Below are 19,154 nucleotides of genomic sequence, written 5' to 3'. Positions count from 1 at the left end.
CCATACATAATTGCGTGCTGTTGTTTTCATTTTGACCATCCCCAAGTGACTTTGGTGGAGTTCGGTGAGTATTGTGGCTCGCAAACTAGAGGGTATAACAAGGCGTATGCCTCTCATCAAGCAACCATTTAGCGTCGAGAGCTCTTGTCGACATCTAAAGTATGGATCTATGTTTGCGGCACTGTATGGAGGCCAACCATGTATGGTTGAGTTGTAGACATTGCTCAATGTTTTGTCCTCCTGAGTTTTTATGGATACTGTCTCAAATGTCACGGGTAGTTGGGCATATTGTTCAATGTGAAATAGTCTTGTTTGTTCACAATGAAGTCTTCTGCATGGCTGCGGAAGCCGTGACATAGCATCAGCATTCGCATGAGCGAGTGATGACTTGTATTCTATGTCGTATGTATACGCTGTTAGAATAGCGGCCCATCTTTGCATTCTCATCGCAGCAATAGGAGGAACACCGGTTTTTGGGCCTAAAATTGTAACCAATGGCTTATGGTCAGTGAGCAAGGTAAATGAGCGGCCATACAAGTAGAGGTGGAATTTTGTTACCCCAAAGATAATTGATAGTGCCTCTCGTTCGATTTGGGCATAGTTTCGCTCACTTGGGCTTAATGTTCGAGAAGCAAATGCTATGGGCTTTTCTTCACCATTTGAAAGTTTGTGCGATAAGACTGCCCCTACCCCGTATGCTGAGGCATCACAGGCCAGTATCAGAGGAGAGTTAACATCGTATGGTGTCAACACGCAGTCTGTAGACAACAGCTGCTTTAACTGAACAAAGGCTTCTTGACATTGTGAAGACCAGTTCCAGTGAGCATTTTTGCGTAACTGTTGATGCAATGGGTGCATGACTGTTGCTAAGTTTGGTAAAAACTTTTGATAGTAGTTCACTAAGCCTATGAAAGATCGAAGCTCACCAATATTTGTAGGTGTTGGAGCCTCTTTGATAGCCTTAACCTTGCTTTCCATAGGGTGCAGGCCGTGTTGATCTATGCGATGTCCTAAATAAATAATTGATGATTGTAGGAGGCAGCACTTTTCTTTATTGACCTTTAGCCCATAATTCTGTAGACGGTCTAAAACGCTATGCAAAGTAGATAGATGTGATTCATAGTTCTGACCAGTAATAAATATGTCGTCTTGATAACATAAGACATTTGGTAGGCTACCCAGTATGTCATCCATTGCTCTCTGGTGGATGGCAGGCGCTGAGGCCACCCCGTATGGGAGTCGGTTGTACTGGAACAGTCCTTTATGTGTAGTGATAGTAACTAAAGGCTTTGAAGCTGCATCTAGTTTGATCTGAGCAAAGGCCTTTGACAAATCTAATTTGGAGAATAACTTTCCGCCACTCATTTTTTCTTGAAGGTCATCTATAGATGGCATAGGATATGAGTCAACAACTAGCTGAGGATTTAGGGTAACTTTAAAGTCTCCACACAGCCTAATGGAACCATTGGGTTTTATGACGGGAACTACAGGTGTTGCCCATTCACTATGTTCTACTGGAGAGATAACATTTTCATTTAGGAGAGATTCAAGTTCTTGTTCTACTTTTGCCCGCAATGCGAATGGTACAACTCGGTGCTTTTGCCGAATAGGAATAGCACTTGGGCGCGTACGGAGCGTTGCTTCAACCTTTTTCATTTCTCCTAAAGTTTGCTTGAATAAGGACGGGTACTTTGCAACTAGAGTGTCCATCAGTTGTGCCGTTGCCTCGACCCGATTAGCCTTGATCTCTGACCAGTTTAATTTAAAGTGGTTTAACCATTCCCTTCCAAACAATGGGACCTGCTCACCCTCGGATTTATCTAGCACAAACATCCTTGCTTTACTTTCTTGCTTGCTGAAATGCACAGTTGGGTAGATGACTCCTTTCGGCTTAATTGACTGCGTTGCGCCGTATGGTTTCAAAGTAGTAGATGTAGGTTGGAGTTCCGATGAGCCTTTAATCTTTTTGTAGATATGATATGGCATTGTGGACACTCCTGCACCTGTATCAAGTTCCATTTTCACTGGGATACCATTGATGAGTGTATCTAGCATGATTGGTGGGTGGCTGTGCTCCTTAGACAGTGTGTTTATATGAGCTATATCTTCATGCTCCTCTGTAATTGCATCTGACATTACACTGTGTGTGTTTTGTGCTCGTCTATGAGGCTTCTGGAGTTGAGGTCTTTTACTTGGAGTTTTCTGTTCACAAACAGATTGAAGATGGCCTTTCCGACCACATTTAAAACATTCAGCTTGAAGGTGTGGGCATTGCTTTCTTGGATGAAGGGTGCTCCCGCAGGAACGACAAGGCCAAGGTTTGCCACTGGTAGTAGGCGAATGCATGTTAGAGATGTGACAGACTTTAGATTCTGTTGGCTGTCGTTGTGTCATGACTTCGGCATCTTTCCCAGCCTGCTCCATACCTCGAGCAATCTCTATGGCACGTGAAAGATTTAAGTCTGCTACAGTTAACAGTTTGCGGCGAGCATTTTCGCAGTAAATTCCACAGACCAGTCTATCACGTAGTACCCGTTCACGGTACGCACCTTCAAAATTGCAATGCTCAGCAAGTAACTTGAGTTGTGCAACATACTCATGGATGCTTTCACCAGGTAGCTGGTTTCGTTGATGAAAGCGATATGTTTCCGCAATTTCGAGTGGAGGTGGTGAGATATGATTACTTAGCAGCGTGGTTAATTCTTCGAATGACTTAGCTGTTGGTCTATCTGGTGCTGCGAGACCACGTAATAGTTTATATAACTTGGGACCTATGAGGCTCAGAAAAGTTGCCTTTTTCTTGCTATCATCAATGCTATTAGCTTCCGTGTAGAAATCAAAACGCTCTAAATAACATGTGAATGACTCAATTGACTCATCAAATGGTTCCATGCGTCCAATGGAATTTTGAGCTGCCATTGCAAAATTAATGCTTGTTGAGCTTTATGAGAGAATTTCTGTTAAGAAAAAGATGCACAACAACGTGTGTCTTGCGCAAGAAAAAGGCAACAGTTCTAGTACAAAAATACAGGTAACTAATACAGTAAAACGATAGGGGACATTGAGATAATTACGAATCCCATCCTTGTTGCCATTGTTGAATATGTGTGTAGTTAATGCTGTAGAACGTATATTATGAATAACGAACAATAGTACATAAGTGAATAAGGAATACAATACAAGAGCATTAGAAAAACGTGTAACGCATCCTCGAGGATAAAAACAGAACTGCGTGCGCATGCACTAACCGGAAACGGCAAAGCCAATGATTCAATAACGTAACAATTTCTAAGTCGAAATCAACAATCAAGGTATGTCTTTCTGAGGTTGTGATCTAAAGTTGATGTGACGTGATGCTGCCAAAATATCTCTATTTCATTTAATCAGCGGTTAAAGTTCATCATGGGATTAATTTTATCATAATTTTTGTTACATCCACAAAATATATATTTTATAAACTCATTATGCAACGCTTAACGAAGCAGAAAAGATCTTGCCATATTGTATTATTCGTTAACTTTTTTTATCTTTATCAAATGTTTATTTTCAGTTTCATGCTCTACTAATCCATGATAGTCTCACTAACGCATTAGACCAGCCTGCTGACATTGTTATAGTACCAAGACATGATTCTGAGCGAAGTCACTACTCCCTAATGGTTAGTATTCTTATGCTGCACTTTTATACTAAAAGACTATGTCAAGATATTATTTTTGAGAACAATTAGTGTTGCATGGCTGTGCATAGTTATAATTGTTTTGAAAATTTAAAACAGCACATCTTTTATATAGCGTGTAACTTGAATAAGATAACTGTTTTGTAGGCACCGGAATACTTGCTCTGCGTGTATCTATAACATGCAACTTGCATAGCTTTATGTACAAGTTGTATATGGTATTCTGTTTGCAGCTGGTAGATAGGAAACTTAGGAAAATTCATTTAATGGACTCTCTTTCTTACAAAGGACAACAGACCATTGAAAAAAGGTGAGCATGAAATACTTCACTAGGTTTGTCGGTAAATCTTACAAAAAAGCAAGTTATTGCCTTTGCATTCTAGCATAAATTGTTTAATCCAAAAACTCACTGTTAGCAACAATATTTGCAGGAAGCTTGTTTCTGTTGAGAGGTTTGCTGATTATGCTGTGACAGATAGTGAGATGGCGGCTATGCAACAGAAAGATTGTGTAAGCTGTGGACTGTATGTTATCAAGGTGAAGCTGTGGGCTGTATGTTATCAAGGTGAGTGACACTCTCATTCGTAGAGGTCTCAAGACTTCAACAACTATCAGTAGGAAACGTCTGGTTGGATTATTTATCTACACATTAACTATTACTAGGGAACCTAGTCCTATTCTGTCAATTTTCACTGTTAACCACAATTTTTTTTCAGCAAAATTAGTGTGATTCCTTGTAGGGTGTTATGCAATAATCTTGAACTTTCTAGATATTTGGCAAATTTTTTTTGTAAACTTATTAAAAAATAATTCTAAGAATCTCTATTTTTATAATGTTATTAATATTTTCAGCATGCGCAACGATATGTTGAATCGTTTGAGCTAGAAAATAGAAAAGATGGTGATATGTCTTTAAATCCTTCCACATACCGTAAAGAATTATTGGCAAGTATAAAGGTATGTGAAACAACTATTCCCAGCAGATTTAGCACATCTGTATATCTTGTATGTTAATATATGTTAAGATACTTCTTCACTTATTTGTTTTAATTTTTTCAAGCTGAACTAACAACTTTTTAACATTTTTGCATTGAATTTCGTTTTTAACCATTTGTCTTTATTTATGATAGGAAGATAGTCAAGCATTGGCGGATATCAAGCTCTCTATTGAAGCGGGTAGGTTGAAGATGTAAGCCACATACAGGCTAACAAGTTTTATATTTGTATCATGTTAATACATAAAACTTATTTTACTGTGTTCACCAATCTAGAGCATGAGAATACTATTCTGATATCTTTAAATAGTATAGTGTTGGTATCTACAAATATTACCTGCTTTATATATATCTAATGCATGTTCTTAACCCTTTGGCTACGGCGTGCTTACGGCTGGGAAAATACCAGCGTACAGAGTCAATTACTAAGGCGATTTGAGCCTTCGACATGACTGCATAAAAACTGCAGTAACTTACATCACAATTCTGGTAGTTACATAAATTAATATGCATAGGAAAGCTGAGAAATTTCTCTACAAGCTGATATTTTTTCTATGCAGATAGCTTGCAAATGCTTTCCAGCAAGTTTAAATTTGTTGAAGCTATTAATTTTTTTTATCCGCCATTTTCAATTGTATTTTCCTAATTGATAAAGGTAATTGACAATGCTGTATAAATAATACTTGCACAGATTCATAGGTTCTCAACAATTTTTAAAAGAAATTGGTCGTCAAAGAGCATTGAATGTGGATTTATGAGCTCCGATGCATTGCGGGAGCGCCACTCGAAATTCTCAGTGCATGACCCAAAAGACCAGCGAAAAATGGAGGCCTGACAATGTCGCCTAAACTTCACTATAACTTTTTTCATCGCCGGCCGTTTCACTCTCATTTTCGCAATCCAATTCACCCTGTTGATCTTATTTTTCACTTTCATCGTCTTCCCCACATTCTTCCGACCTGATATCCTCTTCTTCACTTCCAAACCAGTCGATGTCTTCCTCTAAACAAGCTTTTTTAGCAGAGCTTGAACAACCGCGTGCGTTCATGATGAATAGATCTCCATAAAAGATCACATCTTTGCAAAGTGTATTGCTTGCACACGCGTATTAGGGATTATTTATAGCCTCAAAACAGTATTACAAAGCCAACGGAAATTGATCAAATTACTATTTTAAATTTTAATGCTGTTTTTTTAATAAATATATTTTAAAAAAGGTCTATCGAAGGCCGAATTATTTCGGGATCCGTACGCTGAGACAATGCTCGCATTCCGGGCTTTTACGGATTTCGTAAGCAAAGGGTTAATTAGATCAAAACTTTGTGAAGTAGTCTGTAACGTTTTCTATTTATTTATTTGTGTAATAGCCAAGGAAGAATCCACCAGAGAAGGAGCAGTGAACTGTTTCGCGACAACAGAAAATCATGAAGCTACCAACTGGAATGGCAAGGAGCTTACAGAAAATCCTGTGGAATTTCCTGCTGTCTCACTAGATGCTCAGCTTAAGTATTATAAAATCAAGTACCTGAAGCGCTATAAAACACACCATGCTATTTATGGTGTATTTAATGTAGTTCCAGCCGAAGATTATGAACATTGTCGACAGGAGCATATATCTGGAATGTATGATGGTATTCAGATGGTAAATGAGACCATTTTATATTATCTTGAAAAGAATAGCTCTGACTATCAGGTCATTAGTCGGCAACTTATTAGATTGAGTCCAGCTGTACTAGCAGCTTATGAGTCATGGTGTAAGAAGTTGACTCCAGAACATGACAATAGTAGGCCATCTCCAGCATATTATAGTATGGAAAAATCCATTACGCATAGCTAAACATGTTTTCCTGTTATGCTTTCCAATGTACACATGTATGCGGATAACTGGCATATCTTCAATATGTTTTAATACAAAATTTTATTGTTTGTTCACACCGGACTATTATAGTGTATTACCTGTTATTTGATTCCCTGATCCAGTAGTAACTACTGTTTAACTTTTATGTTGCATACATTTATATAGTTTAGCCATCCTGTATTTCTAGTCAGTTTGTTTGCATTAGTGGAATATGCATCAAGGCAGTGTGTACTCAGCTGTACTCAGTGTGTACTTTTTCTTTATACAATTTTACAACTTGGTTTATTCAACATTTTCAACGGGTTTTTCTATTTGGTACATATTATATTTCGTTGAGAGATGCTATGTAAATCTAAATAATATATAACTTTTACATACAACATACAATGATAATACCTTCTCATAACTCTAAGCTTTAGTTTGTATGAAGTCATAAAACTTTTATGTAGCCAGGCTAACACTTGCTGTTCAAGTCCATGAAGTTGAAATAAGATAACTGTTTTGTAGCTAGGCTAATATTTGCTGTTCAAGTCCATGAAGTTGAAATAAAATAACTGTTTTGTAGCTAGGCTAATAATTGCTGAAAAGTTAGGTTCCAATATGTATTTAATAGAAATATAACTGTTTTGCAGCTAGGCTAATAATTGTGGAAAAGTCAGGTTCTAATTCGTATTGTAATTAGAAGAAAAAGTATAACTGTTTTGTGGGCAAGCCAAAACCTGCTGTAGTCATATAAAATAACTGCTTTGCAATGTAGTACACACGTAATGGTTTGTAATAATAATAGTATCAATGTACAAGTCGTATTCAAGAGTATACTAAAAACCATTTACAACAACAGCCTACTACAACTACGCAGTACAATTAGCATTAGCAGTTTTGTAGTTCCGTAGAAACGACCTTGTCAACGTGCAGTTATATTGTAAGCGCCAAAATTTTTTCTGTGTACATTCCGCAACCGAGTTAGGAATTGCGGCTAGAAACTCACAAATCGTTATCTTTTTTAGATCTGACCCTGTTCACCAGTCGGACGCCCTGCCCACTAGACTACAGAAATCGAATTGCTAGCTAATCAATATAAGTCACTAAATGAGAACAAATACCTAACGGCTTTGCGTATGACCCGCTCATCGCATAATGTTACGAGAAGCTGTTGCTCACATTATTAAACGTACTGGCTAATAGAACGCAGGCTAATAGCGAGCAGCTCTCACTACTTCTCATTGTTTATAAGCCAAAACACTTTTCTCATGATATTTACAGTAGTTTAAAAGTTAGACTGGCAAATGTTGTTATAAATTAAATACAAATCAGTTTTATGTCCAAAGATTGTTCTATTATTGTTCGATTGCTCTTCTGATATACAACTGTCACTTACAGGTGCTCTTCTGATATACAACTGTCACTTGCAGGTGCTCTTATTATATACAACTGTCATTTACAAGTGCTCTTATGATATACAACTGTCACTTACATGTGCTCTTATGATATACAACTGTCACTTACAGGTGCTCTTATGATATACAGCTGTCACTTACATGTGCTCTTATGATATACAACTGTCACTTACAGGGGCTCTTCTGATATACAACTGTCACTTACAGGTGCTCTTATGTTATACAACTGTCACTTACATGTGCTCTTATGATATACAACTGTCACTTACAGGTGCTCTTATTATATACAACTGTCACTTACATGTGCTCTTATGATATACAACTGTCACTTACAGGTGCTCTTCTGATATACAACTGTCACTTACATGTGCTCTTATGATATACAACTGTCACTTACATGTGCTCTTATGATATACAACTGTCACTTATAGGTGCTCTTATTGAATACAACTGTCACTTGCAGGTGCGCTTCTGATATAGGGCCCCTTCATTTTCATAAAGAACTATGAAGAGCGAACAAGTAAGTTCTTTGGGACGAAGAAGGATACACACAAATATGGTGCAGGCCTTGCCATAACTATTGCTGGAGGTGTCAGCCTCCTCATCTCCTTCGTTCTGTCTCTCATCGTCTTCACAACTGTTATTAAAAAGATGTTCCGTCTCTCCTCCGGCGATGCCAAGGTAAATACGAGTATTAAAAACTGATTAGTGTACGTTTATACTCATATCGTATCGTTATATCTGTCATTGCATAAACATTAGGCTGACGGCTTGTCTTAACGCACCGGTGAGATGTGTCTTTTGCATAGTCAATAGTGCTCGCAACACATCGTCGATGCGTCGTGTCGAAAATCTACATCGGTTTGTGTTAGTTATGATGCAACCGGCGTATCATTGGTTTAATAGTTTATTCTCAATTCAATGTTAATAATTTCCTACAATATGTTTTTATCTAAGGTCTTTTCAATGATGATGTCGACATGGCTTCACACACAGTTATATATGAACAGAGATATTATGACTCTTACGAGATACATGAGAGCTACTAGTGTAAATTAGGTACTAATCAGTTGATTAAATCTGTTGGAACACAGTTTTGTCTTGGCTTTAGTTGCTGTGAACCCAAAATCTAGTTTACTTGGCTGTTTCTCCTGTTACACTCATACATTTCTTTCGTTGTACGAAAAAATACCAATGCACAGCACAATGTCATCATAATCATACATTTTGATGATCAGATAATAACACTGTCGAGAAGTCAATCATGGTACTGAAAAATCTGGCAAGTATGTCATGGCCTTGACACGACTTAGGTTAATTATCATCGGTCAATCTATTTGTTGCCACGGTGCATCGTTCGGTAGCGTCAGTATGCGCAGTGGCAACAAATATCTACACTATGCATCGGCGAAGCATTTTCTCGATGTGTGTAGCCAGACCTTAAGAGTGTACCTTCGTCAAAGTCTGCCAGTTAACACCCCAGATCACAATTAATAAAATTTTAATGAACAAATTTAGTGAAATTAATATTTGCCTTTCACACGGCTGTAAGTTGCTTATAGCACAACTGAATAATGGTTGCTACTCCAGTTACACACTGACTCCTAGCCTTAGTTGAATCAAAATTTAGAAACTCTTAGTTAATGACCTTCCTTTAGATTGATGATGTATTTGTCCTCTGTTTACTGAAATAGCTTTTAAAAAATTTTCCCTCAACTCCATCGAGGTTAAATTTACAACAATAATAAACTTTGTGAAAACACCCGAGAACCTCGGCAAACAAGTGTCATGAAAATTGAGACTCTTTTCCTTACTTAACAAAGGGTTTTTAGGTTAGATAATATTCTGTGAGGAAAATTGATTCGTAGATCTGTATGTCGATCATTCAGTCTTAGTTGAATTTTTTTTCGTTGTGTCAAAAAAGCGGTTGTAATATAATATATAAATTTGTAATATAATATATTTGTAATATATTATATTTGTAATATAATATATTTGTAATATATTATATTTGTAATATGTTATATTTGTAATATGTTATATTTGTAATATAATATATTTGTAATATATTATATTTGTAATATAATATATTTGTAATATATTATATTTGTAATATATTATATTTGTAATATAATATATTTGTAATATAATATATTTGTAATATAATATGTTTGTAGAATAATGCCTAAGGATGTTTTTAGTTAATTGCTTTGCAATTATATCAGTTAATAAAGTGATACAGCGAGTTACCATTATTGGAAGCCATTTGAATACTGTTGCTGCTTTTCCTGAACATCATATTTGGTTGGACTTCAATTATATTCTAAGAGTTGGTAGATTGTTTAAGATGTTTTTGGAGGATAATTTAGAAGACTATAAATGTACACTTGTGTTACACCAGTATTTGTAAATTACTTGCAAAGGTAAAATATGTTTTTCAACCAGGTTGTTGGCATCGTTACTGACAATTAATGTTTTAGAAGTTTGTAAATACAGTCAAACATGGATAACTCGAACTTCACGGGACCGAGCAAAAGTGTTCGAATTATCAGAGCGTTCAAGTTATCAGAGCACTGTCACAAGTCCATGTATTTACTTATTTATTAGTAGGTACATGTACATATGCAAACTATAATATAAATCAAAAGCACAAATGGCTTGTTTCAAATTAAATGCTTCTAATGTAAAGTTTAAAACGTTTTTATCAAAAAGTATAGAGATTTTTCTATCACTTGAGATTGGTTTGTTGTTTGAGGTGATGTTATTGCCAGGACGTTTTTTTAGATTGACATTGGCAAAACTTGATCGTTGTTGAAATGCTCAAAAGAAAAGACATCTTTTTCTTTTGAGCGATTTTTACCCACGATCAATTTTGCCGATTTTTCTTGAAGTTTATGCAACTTCAAGAAAAAGTTACCAAAGAAAAATCCCTTACTTTACCTGGGATTCGTTAAGAGCAACACTCCGAGGCAGTTCAATTAAAAGTTTTACGAGGTTTAACGGTACATTGTATATCACTCACGCTTTTTGAATGGATACTTATTGAATGTACACACGTATTCTATGTTTAGGTCAAACGATGAATAGTTTTTTTTAGCTAAGACAACGTATACGTTTAATAAAAACATTTTTTAAGACGTTTTAAACATTCAACATTCCGACGTTGATTCAACACGGAATCAACGTCGGAAAACTATTCGTCACGGGCTAGCCGGGTCACGCACTCAAGGATTTTCGCCACGCACATACAAAACAACATGCTGTTTTTGTTTTGTATGTGCGTGGCAAAAATCCTTGCGCGCATGACCCGGCAAGCCCGTGCTATTAATCGTATAGCAGTATAAATCAAATTTGACCAAACCTTTAGAAAAGTCGTTGACAAAATTATTTTGCCGATGGTGGTAATAACAATGCTTTTGAATTACGAAAAGATGAGGTTTACCTCTATGGCTTTGAATAAAATGATTTTCTAAAGCGATAACAACCGTTTCGGTAGCCGTTGGGCAAAAAAACAGTTCGAATTAACAGTGTTGAGTTCGAGTTATCTATAGCAATTTATCATTACGTGGGAACGGACCAAAGAAACCGTTCGAATTAACCATGTGTTCGAGCTATCCGTGGACGAGTTATCCATGTTTGACTGTATATTAGCAAACTGCAAGATAAACGTAAAATACTGTGCAGCAGTAGATTATTTGATCGTCGGGAAAACAAAATGGTCTTAGATCTCCCAGAGTTCTCTGTTATCGCTATTTCCTTATTTTGTAACTTCGCTCTGACTTATACTTTTCTTTTTTGTAGATGGTGTTTGCGGTATGTATTCTGGAGGTAGCTCTTTTGTATGTATTCTGGAGGTAGCTCTATTGTATGTATTTTGGGGGTAGCTCTATTGTATGTATTCCGAAGGTAGCTCTATTGTATGTATTCTGGAGGTAGCTCTATTGTGGAGGTACCTTTCTTAGGATGAGTTTGCCAATCTAGGAGATGACACGGAGCTGGAGAGGCTGTCAAATAATGAGTTAGATAGAGATCAACCTGACTCCAGTTCTGAAATAACTCACAAAAAGGCTCCCCCTGTCGCTGCCCCTCGTCAGAACCCTCCTAGCAGGTAATTACCACCCTGATAGTGACTTGTGTCAGGTTATGTAACTGTTTGCAGAGATTTATCTAGAAAGACTATTTTTCTCTTGTCACTCCTTTTTTTCTACCGCTGTATGGAACCACGGAGAAGTCACATTCTTTTTGCAGCGTTGATCAAGGAGAGGGTTTGTCTTATATGAATATTCCAAAGAGTGGACGAGATAAAGAAGGAACACCAAATCAGGGTAACCCAACCCCGAGGCCCAAGTCTAGTGTTGCCCCTCAACCAGCAAAGCGTCTTTCTATGCATGGTTCCTCTGACAAGCAGGTTCGTTAAATTTCCAGCTGGACTGTCGGAAAACCTTCTTAACCTGTTTAAGTATTTAGTCCAATATTGCGGGTATATGATAATTCAGTATTGTCAGGTAACGTGTCGAGTAGAGTCTGTTGATAGCGGATAGCGGACAAGTACAGTTGTTATAAATAGTTTGTTGTTTGTAGGTCATGATACCTACTACTGTTGTTATCTCCACTTGTAATTAGCAAGGCAACTCTGAACTATTTGAAGCATGGAAACACTGATATTATAAGTAGTTTCTATGACAACCAGTCGATTTTATCCATTTATCATGCTGCCTAAATTATAGAAAGCGCTTGTTCATAACTCCACTCTCCTAGCCTTTTTAGCTGCCCACTAAACTCATTTCTGTGAACTGAACAGACAGACACTGAGAGATATATTGACACTTACAGATAGCTGTTGCTTATCATGAAATTGAAAAGTTACGTTTGTTATCTTACACAGAAGTCTGCTGAAGAACCAGGATACAAAATAGATTATTCTGGGAGTTCAGCTCCTGGACCTAGGAGCGTGGCGGGGGAGTCGATGGCGTCCACAGCTTACCCTCCTTCGACTCGGTACTCCAGCTACTCCCCATTCATGCAGCCGCGGCATAACCACAGCGATACGGAGTCTAGCCTAGCTGGTAGGAACAGGTCTGTCGCTAGGTCAGGCCCAGCTGGTGACACCATGTCTAACGCTAGCAGTAATATACCTCAGCCTTCTGTGGTTGAACCACGCAGTTCTCGGGGCGATGTAAAACATAGCAGATACGCTGGTGCATTCTAGTTATGTTCTGGCATCAAGTTGATATCACTTTTGGTATCTGTGAACATTCATGTAGTTGTGTGCCCCTGCTGGTTGTTGGAGGCTTGTTCTATGATATATACCTTGTTAATACCATAGATTTACTTCATCAAAAACTGGCAATGCTGAAAATGGAAACTCGGGCTCCATATGATGTTGGAATGCTGCCAAATCCATACCATCAGTAAACACTTTTATTCTTTTGAATATCTCTGTAAAGATAAGCGCTTATAGTAAATGGGATAGTTGTAGTTACATTCCTATGTTGGAGTTTTCTGCTTACTTTTCATGCCCATATTACTCTTCTTTACATTCCATGAACCTAGATATGTAGTAAATGTTTTCTAGTCTTTTCATTGCTATGCATCTATTGTATTTAATTGTTTTGCTTTTTAGCATTTATCTTATTCCACTCATACGTATGTTTTCTTGACACAAAAAATGTACATTCCAATGTATTTTACATTCCAATTATTTAAGATATCATAATAATATAATAAAATGTGTAATGACCATGTTTTCTGCTAAATGTAGTTTTGATAGTAAATGTTGAAACAAGGGATATTCAGGGCTTGGAGAGGCAAGGCTTATTCAGGGTAAGGTAGAGTACAAGATGACCTGAATACCTGAGTTGATGACCAGATGACCACCTTAGTAGAAGAGTGAGTCTATTTCATTTACAAGAGTGTCTCATAGAGTTACCATGTAAAGTTACACATCTATAACATAGAAGATAATAATTTAAAGCCAGTGTTAAATGTAAGAGTAGACGATTTTTAGTGGACTTTGTTCTGTATGTTTTTGGTACCACTGACGCACTATTACAATAAAACATGGTTGTAAACACGGTACAGCAGTCATGAGAGTGAGACAGTTTGTGGTGTGCTGGCAATCTTTCATAGATTAGACAGAATAATTTTTGCTGTAGACTCTCCCTTCACCTGTTAAAATGACTAGTCATTTTATATAGAACAGTCTTCAGCAGTCTCAACTAAAACAGGATGAGTAGACAAGAGTAGATGTTGCTATTGATTATAACCCTGCTAGCAGATTAATTACTTGCATGTTTGAGAAAACGAGTAAGCTTGTGGAGGAACCACCTGGAGAACACAGAGCTGGTAACTTTATTGGACAATAAATGTGCGGTTTTCAGTTAAGTAATGTGAAGAGAATAACAGTCTATAAATAGATTATTCATCGTATTGAGCACGTGTCACAGCATTATTATATTGAATTATAGACCTGCACGGAGACTCCAAGTTGGACAGCTAAATAATAATTAGAGCTATGCAGTTATATGGAGAAGTTGGTGTTGATAATTCTATGTGAATATTATACTTCATCTATACATTAGGTGTAGCAGGTCGTGAGAGGATAATTTCATATGGAGCGATGTAGTCGGGTGTCATAGCTATTGTAGTGTCATTTTTAATACAGCCATCCATATTTAGCAAGGCTACCTCATACATAATCTGCCTAGACTTAGCCGGTAGTTCAGATGATAAAGTCCCATTTATGCACATTGTATTCCTTGTTATATTCAACTTTTCCATACCTTTAAAGAGGAAAACTCTCTTTGACTAAATTGATTGTGTCTAGTCTTTAGCACGACTTGGTGTAACACGGAGTCATCTTCACATCTCGTGTTGTAATCATGTAATATATTTACTATTATAGCTGATGTGTTCAGAGATTAAAAAGCATGATTGCATTTAGAGATTAAAGATAAAGCGGCACCCACCCTCAAATTAACCGGGGGAGTGACAAACTGTCTATTGGCAGCATGAGCAAAAGAGCTGATACAAAAACCTAGTTTACAGAATTATAAAAAGATTTTGTTCATATGTTGACATGCAAAGCTTAATTAAAAACAAATATCAAAAACATTGCGTAAGCCCAAAGCTCCGCAACCTCGAGAATATTGTTTGTAAACCCAAAAAGCACCAATAAATAAATACAAGAGTTGAAATAATTACACCCAACACCAGGTAGTCTTAATAGAAGGATTAGACAACTCCCAACACCAGGTAGTCTAAATGAAGGATTAGACAATAGAGTTCTGTAATGATTGTGTAAAATGATCCATAGAAGCTGGCGGTTGACTACTGTATTTCGGAAGGTGGAGGGAACTTCCAGGAGGGCTCAACACGGCTGATCAAATTGTTCCAACTGTTCTTGGTTGTCTTTTTTAAAAACACCTGTATGCGGCCATCATCTATCTGTAGAACAGATGTACATAGAATATGCAAGAGTGTCCTACACAAATGTGACCTGCTACAAAGGCCATCCTGGTTATATATGAATGTTGACAAGGCATATCGGATGAAAAAATTGACAATAGACCGATGAGTTAGCTATGAGTAAGGGAGGTACGTTGACAAGAAAAAATGCGACACCAAGATCTCACCTTGGTCTCTGGAAGTTTTCTTGCAAGTTGCTGACTGCATTTCAGCATTGGCTTGTCTCCGGCATTCACCAGGAAAGTGAAGGACCTTGATAAACCATTAAGGAAACTCTCATCAGCAATGATTGTGACAATGATTGACCTCTGCACAAACTCCCAGGGTAGTAAAGATGACTACTGCATTCATGAGAGCAAACGGCACTAAGCAGCGGGTTACTTCCATTCATTCACAAGAATGTCGAGCCATTAGTTGAACCTTACTCTATGAAACAGCCTCTAGCTACTGTTATCTAGCAGAGGGAGACACTGCTTTGGAGTTGCTTATCCAGAAGGGAAGATTACTAATATGATGTCAGTCTCCATGCTGACTTATTAATCGGTAGCTATGACCGTGAAATCGCATTGACAAGTAAATTCACAGCAAAACACTCGGCGTTTTCGGTATGAACTCGTGAGAACTAACAATCAGAACCAAACACGAACAACTTACTAACTAGAGTACTAATGGTTCATACCGAGTAGTTGATTGTACAATGTATTTCAAAGTCCTCTTCCACTTCCTTCTTTTTCAACTTTTCGAGTTTAAAATGAAAAACATACTCTTTCTTCTGATCTTCCCTGACAAAACACCTGACAGAACCATAAGATAGACGGTGAGAAGAAACGATTATAGGAACAGAGTAAGTCTGGCCAAAATAGGAGAATAACCTGGCTGTCAATTTTTGCTATTATTAATTGTTTGGTTGTTTCATCTCATGAAAAATTCAGGAAACAGTCTAAAAAAGAATAGAAAAAGCAAAAAGATTTTGACATAATTGAAGTCATCTAGTGAATGTGTATATTTTGACAGCACTTACAACGCATGCTGTCAGGATACCATTGGAACTCTAGAATATTGCTTGCAGCCATCTTTGGTGACCCCTTCTACTCCTCTAGATGCCTGTTTCTAAAGAGATATAAACACATCAGATATTAGCTAAAATGGATGGTACAAACTAACTTATATGGGCGTAGAAAGTACCTGCTAATACAGATCAAATAAACGTTAGCGAGGTACATAATGGTAGGCTACAGTATAATAAGGGATTCTAGCTTTAGATGAAATACTGTTACAAAAACATTAGACACTAAAATTATATTTCTACTACTTACTTTCCAAGAAACAACACAAAAAGTTAAAACATAATTTTCAGATTTTGATCATACCAGATATTGTTCTTCTAGTAGAATCATCCTGTTCCTAACAGCAAGGAGAACAACTACAGAAGTTCACTTAAGCTCATAGATATAGCTGTACTTCTTTGTAAGTTACCATAAATTATCCTACATGACTTGTGAATTGAGACAATATGGTGTCAGAACTCTGCCGCAATACCACTGGACTATTCAAGAGGTAACTTTCATAAACGCTTTTTACATTCCGAGTGAACTGTAGGCGTATAGAGAAATGCCCAAACTAAATCAAGCCTCAGGTCCTGTTACCCTGTACAATGTTTTTATTGAAGTATAATTTTTCCAAAGTTGAACCCAAATCATTTTAAGTTTAGGTTTAAATAATACTCTCAGATGTCATTATAAGGTCAAGAGCCAATGTTGAAAGAAAATGTCTTCCCTTGACACTGCTCGCGTGTGTGTGAAGCTAGGTGTCTTTATTCAAATATTATTTCTATAAAGAGCTACCACAATCCTATACAGAAATAATCAAGGAGTAGGTATTCCATAAACATTTCACAAGATTGCGCAAATAGAGGCTTATTAAGGAGTCAAGTGAAATCGTTGATCTAATGGTTTGATCATGCCAAGTGCAACACTATATATAGCTTTTTTAGTAAAACATAATCGAATAATAGATCTTTTGCGAAGCTGTCATTAATGAGCAAAAAGGAAACGAAGAGAGGTCAGCCTTAGAGGTCAGACATACCTCAGTCAGCTTGTCTCAATGTTTATCATGTGAAACGACTGGCTTCTGTCAGTCTATTGAAAAGCAAGTTTACTAAGAAAAAGTACAGAGCTGTTAACTACTCATAGACAAACCTTTCCACCTACCTGGACTGCTAGAGGCCCAACGCTGATACTTATACTAAGCGCTTAACACCGATAAAGGTGTGGATAAAAGGAACAAGATTAGGGAGTGTAGCCTTTTAGCCTCATAGCTGGTCACATGATGGTAGCAGATGACCTAAATATGGTTACTAGGGTGTTTAATTAACAAAGTCTTCAACAAACAGGAAAGTGATAAAGCACAAGCAAGGAAGTTTGTGATTTTATCTTAATAGATAAGAACCAGTAAGCTGAGCTTGTTTACAATCACTATAGCGACACACCATATACATCATTTCTGATGCAACCTTGACCTCTGTCTATAAATTATGAAAAGCAGTAGGTAGAGGCTGGTGCTAAAAATAAACAGATGATCAAATCGAGTTTAACACAGATAATGAAGAGGTAGTGAACGGGTAGATGCGCAGTAGTAGGTAGTAAGTACTTCTTGGTGACTATTTGACTCAACAGATAACTGGGACTATACCAGTGCTCAGCTACTAAATTTTTAGAAGTGTGACAGCTTAGACAGCTGCAAACCAAAAGGTTAGCGCTTTGTTTATGTATGACATGCTTTTTGACTATCCGCGTAAGCGAATTAGAGACCCAAGATGAGGGTGTGTCCTACATGAACATTCCAAAGAGTGGAAGAAATAAAGAAGGGGCACCAAATCAGGGTAACCCACCCTCGACGCCCAAGTCTAGTGTCGCTCTCCAACCAGCAAAGTGTCTCTCCGCGCATGGTTCCTCTGACAGGCTAGTTGATCACATTTCCAATTAAAACGTTAAAAAACTTTCATAACCTGTTCAATAGTTTAGTCTATTATCTACTCAAATGTTGCTGAGTTTTTCTGAAAGAAAAGAACAGTTTGTCCTCGATTCATAGAGTTTCTTGTTTTTGGCATGTCTGTAGATATTCATTTATTTTACGTGGTAAACAACTTCCGTTCGTGTCAATTGCCTTCAGTTGTGAAACACATCTCCGAAGGATTCAACTGGTGTTGTCTCGGAAAAACACTTATACAAAGGATGTACACTTCTAATAACACGCATTTGAACACGGATAAGTATTGCTTTTCGGGAATTAAAAATGAATTATTTTGCCAATTTCTAGCTATAGAAAATCTCCTCATAAAGAAGTATACAAGTATACAGTTATTATGATAAGGATTACTATATACTCTTAATGCTGATGAACCTGTGGTATTAGATATTTGCTGTCTAAAGCACTTAGATCCCACCTCCAATCTGCCTGACCATCCACTACAATCCTACTTCCCCAGAATATCCTCTACACCTTATACCAGATACCAACACTTACCAAGCCACATTATGGAACAACATTATGTAAAAGAGAGCTTTTTGCTATATTATCCATTATTTTACTTTACTGTTATTTATTATTTTGTGTCTCATGGTATAATTTACTTTGAACAGCAATGACTGGGGATAGTGAAGTTAATAGCTATCTATTAAAGTATCTTCTTTAGTACAGAGTCCGGTAGAGTCTGTCGATAGTCTATATTTGGATCATTAAAAACTGTGGACAGCAGTTAT

General features: G+C 37.2%; 3 protein-coding genes across 3 annotated transcripts in view; 2 read left to right on the top strand and 1 right to left on the bottom strand.

Annotated features, from left to right (window-relative positions):
- The window catches only part of LOC137389605 (uncharacterized), a 33,789-nt gene extending 17,314 nt beyond the window's left edge, over positions 1-16,475 (bottom strand). The window contains exon 1 of the mRNA XM_068075664.1: positions 16,415-16,475. Within this exon, the coding sequence (XP_067931765.1) occupies positions 16,415-16,466 (52 nt within the window). The 5' untranslated portion in view covers positions 16,467-16,475. The remainder of the gene's footprint in view (positions 1-16,414) is intronic.
- Positions 2,930-6,860, top strand: LOC137392079 (uncharacterized). The gene is made up of 7 exons (XM_068078701.1): positions 2,930-3,031; positions 3,551-3,658; positions 3,910-3,986; positions 4,108-4,213; positions 4,529-4,633; positions 4,807-4,852; positions 6,039-6,860. Exons 1-7 carry the CDS (start codon positions 2,930-2,932, stop codon positions 6,506-6,508), a joined length of 1,014 nt encoding a protein of 337 aa, XP_067934802.1. The 3' UTR covers positions 6,509-6,860.
- On the top strand, positions 8,405-13,670 carry LOC137389602 (uncharacterized). Its single transcript, XM_068075657.1, has 5 exons — positions 8,405-8,607; positions 11,728-11,739; positions 11,889-12,034; positions 12,175-12,334; positions 12,812-13,670. Exons 1-5 carry the CDS (start codon positions 8,578-8,580, stop codon positions 13,133-13,135), a joined length of 672 nt encoding a protein of 223 aa, XP_067931758.1. The 5' UTR covers positions 8,405-8,577; the 3' UTR covers positions 13,136-13,670.
- Positions 16,476-19,154: the final 2,679 nt, after the last annotated feature.

The sequence above is a fragment of the Watersipora subatra genome, chromosome 3 (genome assembly GCF_963576615.1).
Source record: "Watersipora subatra chromosome 3, tzWatSuba1.1, whole genome shotgun sequence".
In the NCBI taxonomy this organism is placed as follows: Eukaryota; Metazoa; Bryozoa; class Gymnolaemata; order Cheilostomatida; family Watersiporidae; genus Watersipora; species Watersipora subatra.
This window is presented reverse-complemented; position numbering and strand designations above follow the sequence as displayed.

What these genes read in the sequence shown, in the direction of transcription:
- LOC137389602 (XM_068075657.1), top strand. Translation starts at nt 8,578, where the DNA reads ATGTTCCGTCTCTCCTCCGGCGATGCCAAG. An exon ending in CGTCAGAACCCTCCTAGCAG is followed by an intron (nt 12,035 to 12,174) that starts GTAATTACCACC and finishes TTCTTTTTGCAG; the next exon opens with CGTTGATCAAGGAGAGGGTT. An exon ending in ATGGTTCCTCTGACAAGCAG is followed by an intron (nt 12,335 to 12,811) that starts GTTCGTTAAATT and finishes TATCTTACACAG; the next exon opens with AAGTCTGCTGAAGAACCAGG.
- LOC137392079 (XM_068078701.1), top strand. Translation starts at nt 2,930, where the DNA reads ATGCTTGTTGAGCTTTATGAGAGAATTTCTGTTAAGAAAAAGATGCAC. An exon ending in GTGGACTGTATGTTATCAAG is followed by an intron (nt 4,214 to 4,528) that starts GTGAAGCTGTGG and finishes TAATATTTTCAG; the next exon opens with CATGCGCAACGATATGTTGA. An exon ending in AATTATTGGCAAGTATAAAG is followed by an intron (nt 4,634 to 4,806) that starts GTATGTGAAACA and finishes TATTTATGATAG; the next exon opens with GAAGATAGTCAAGCATTGGC.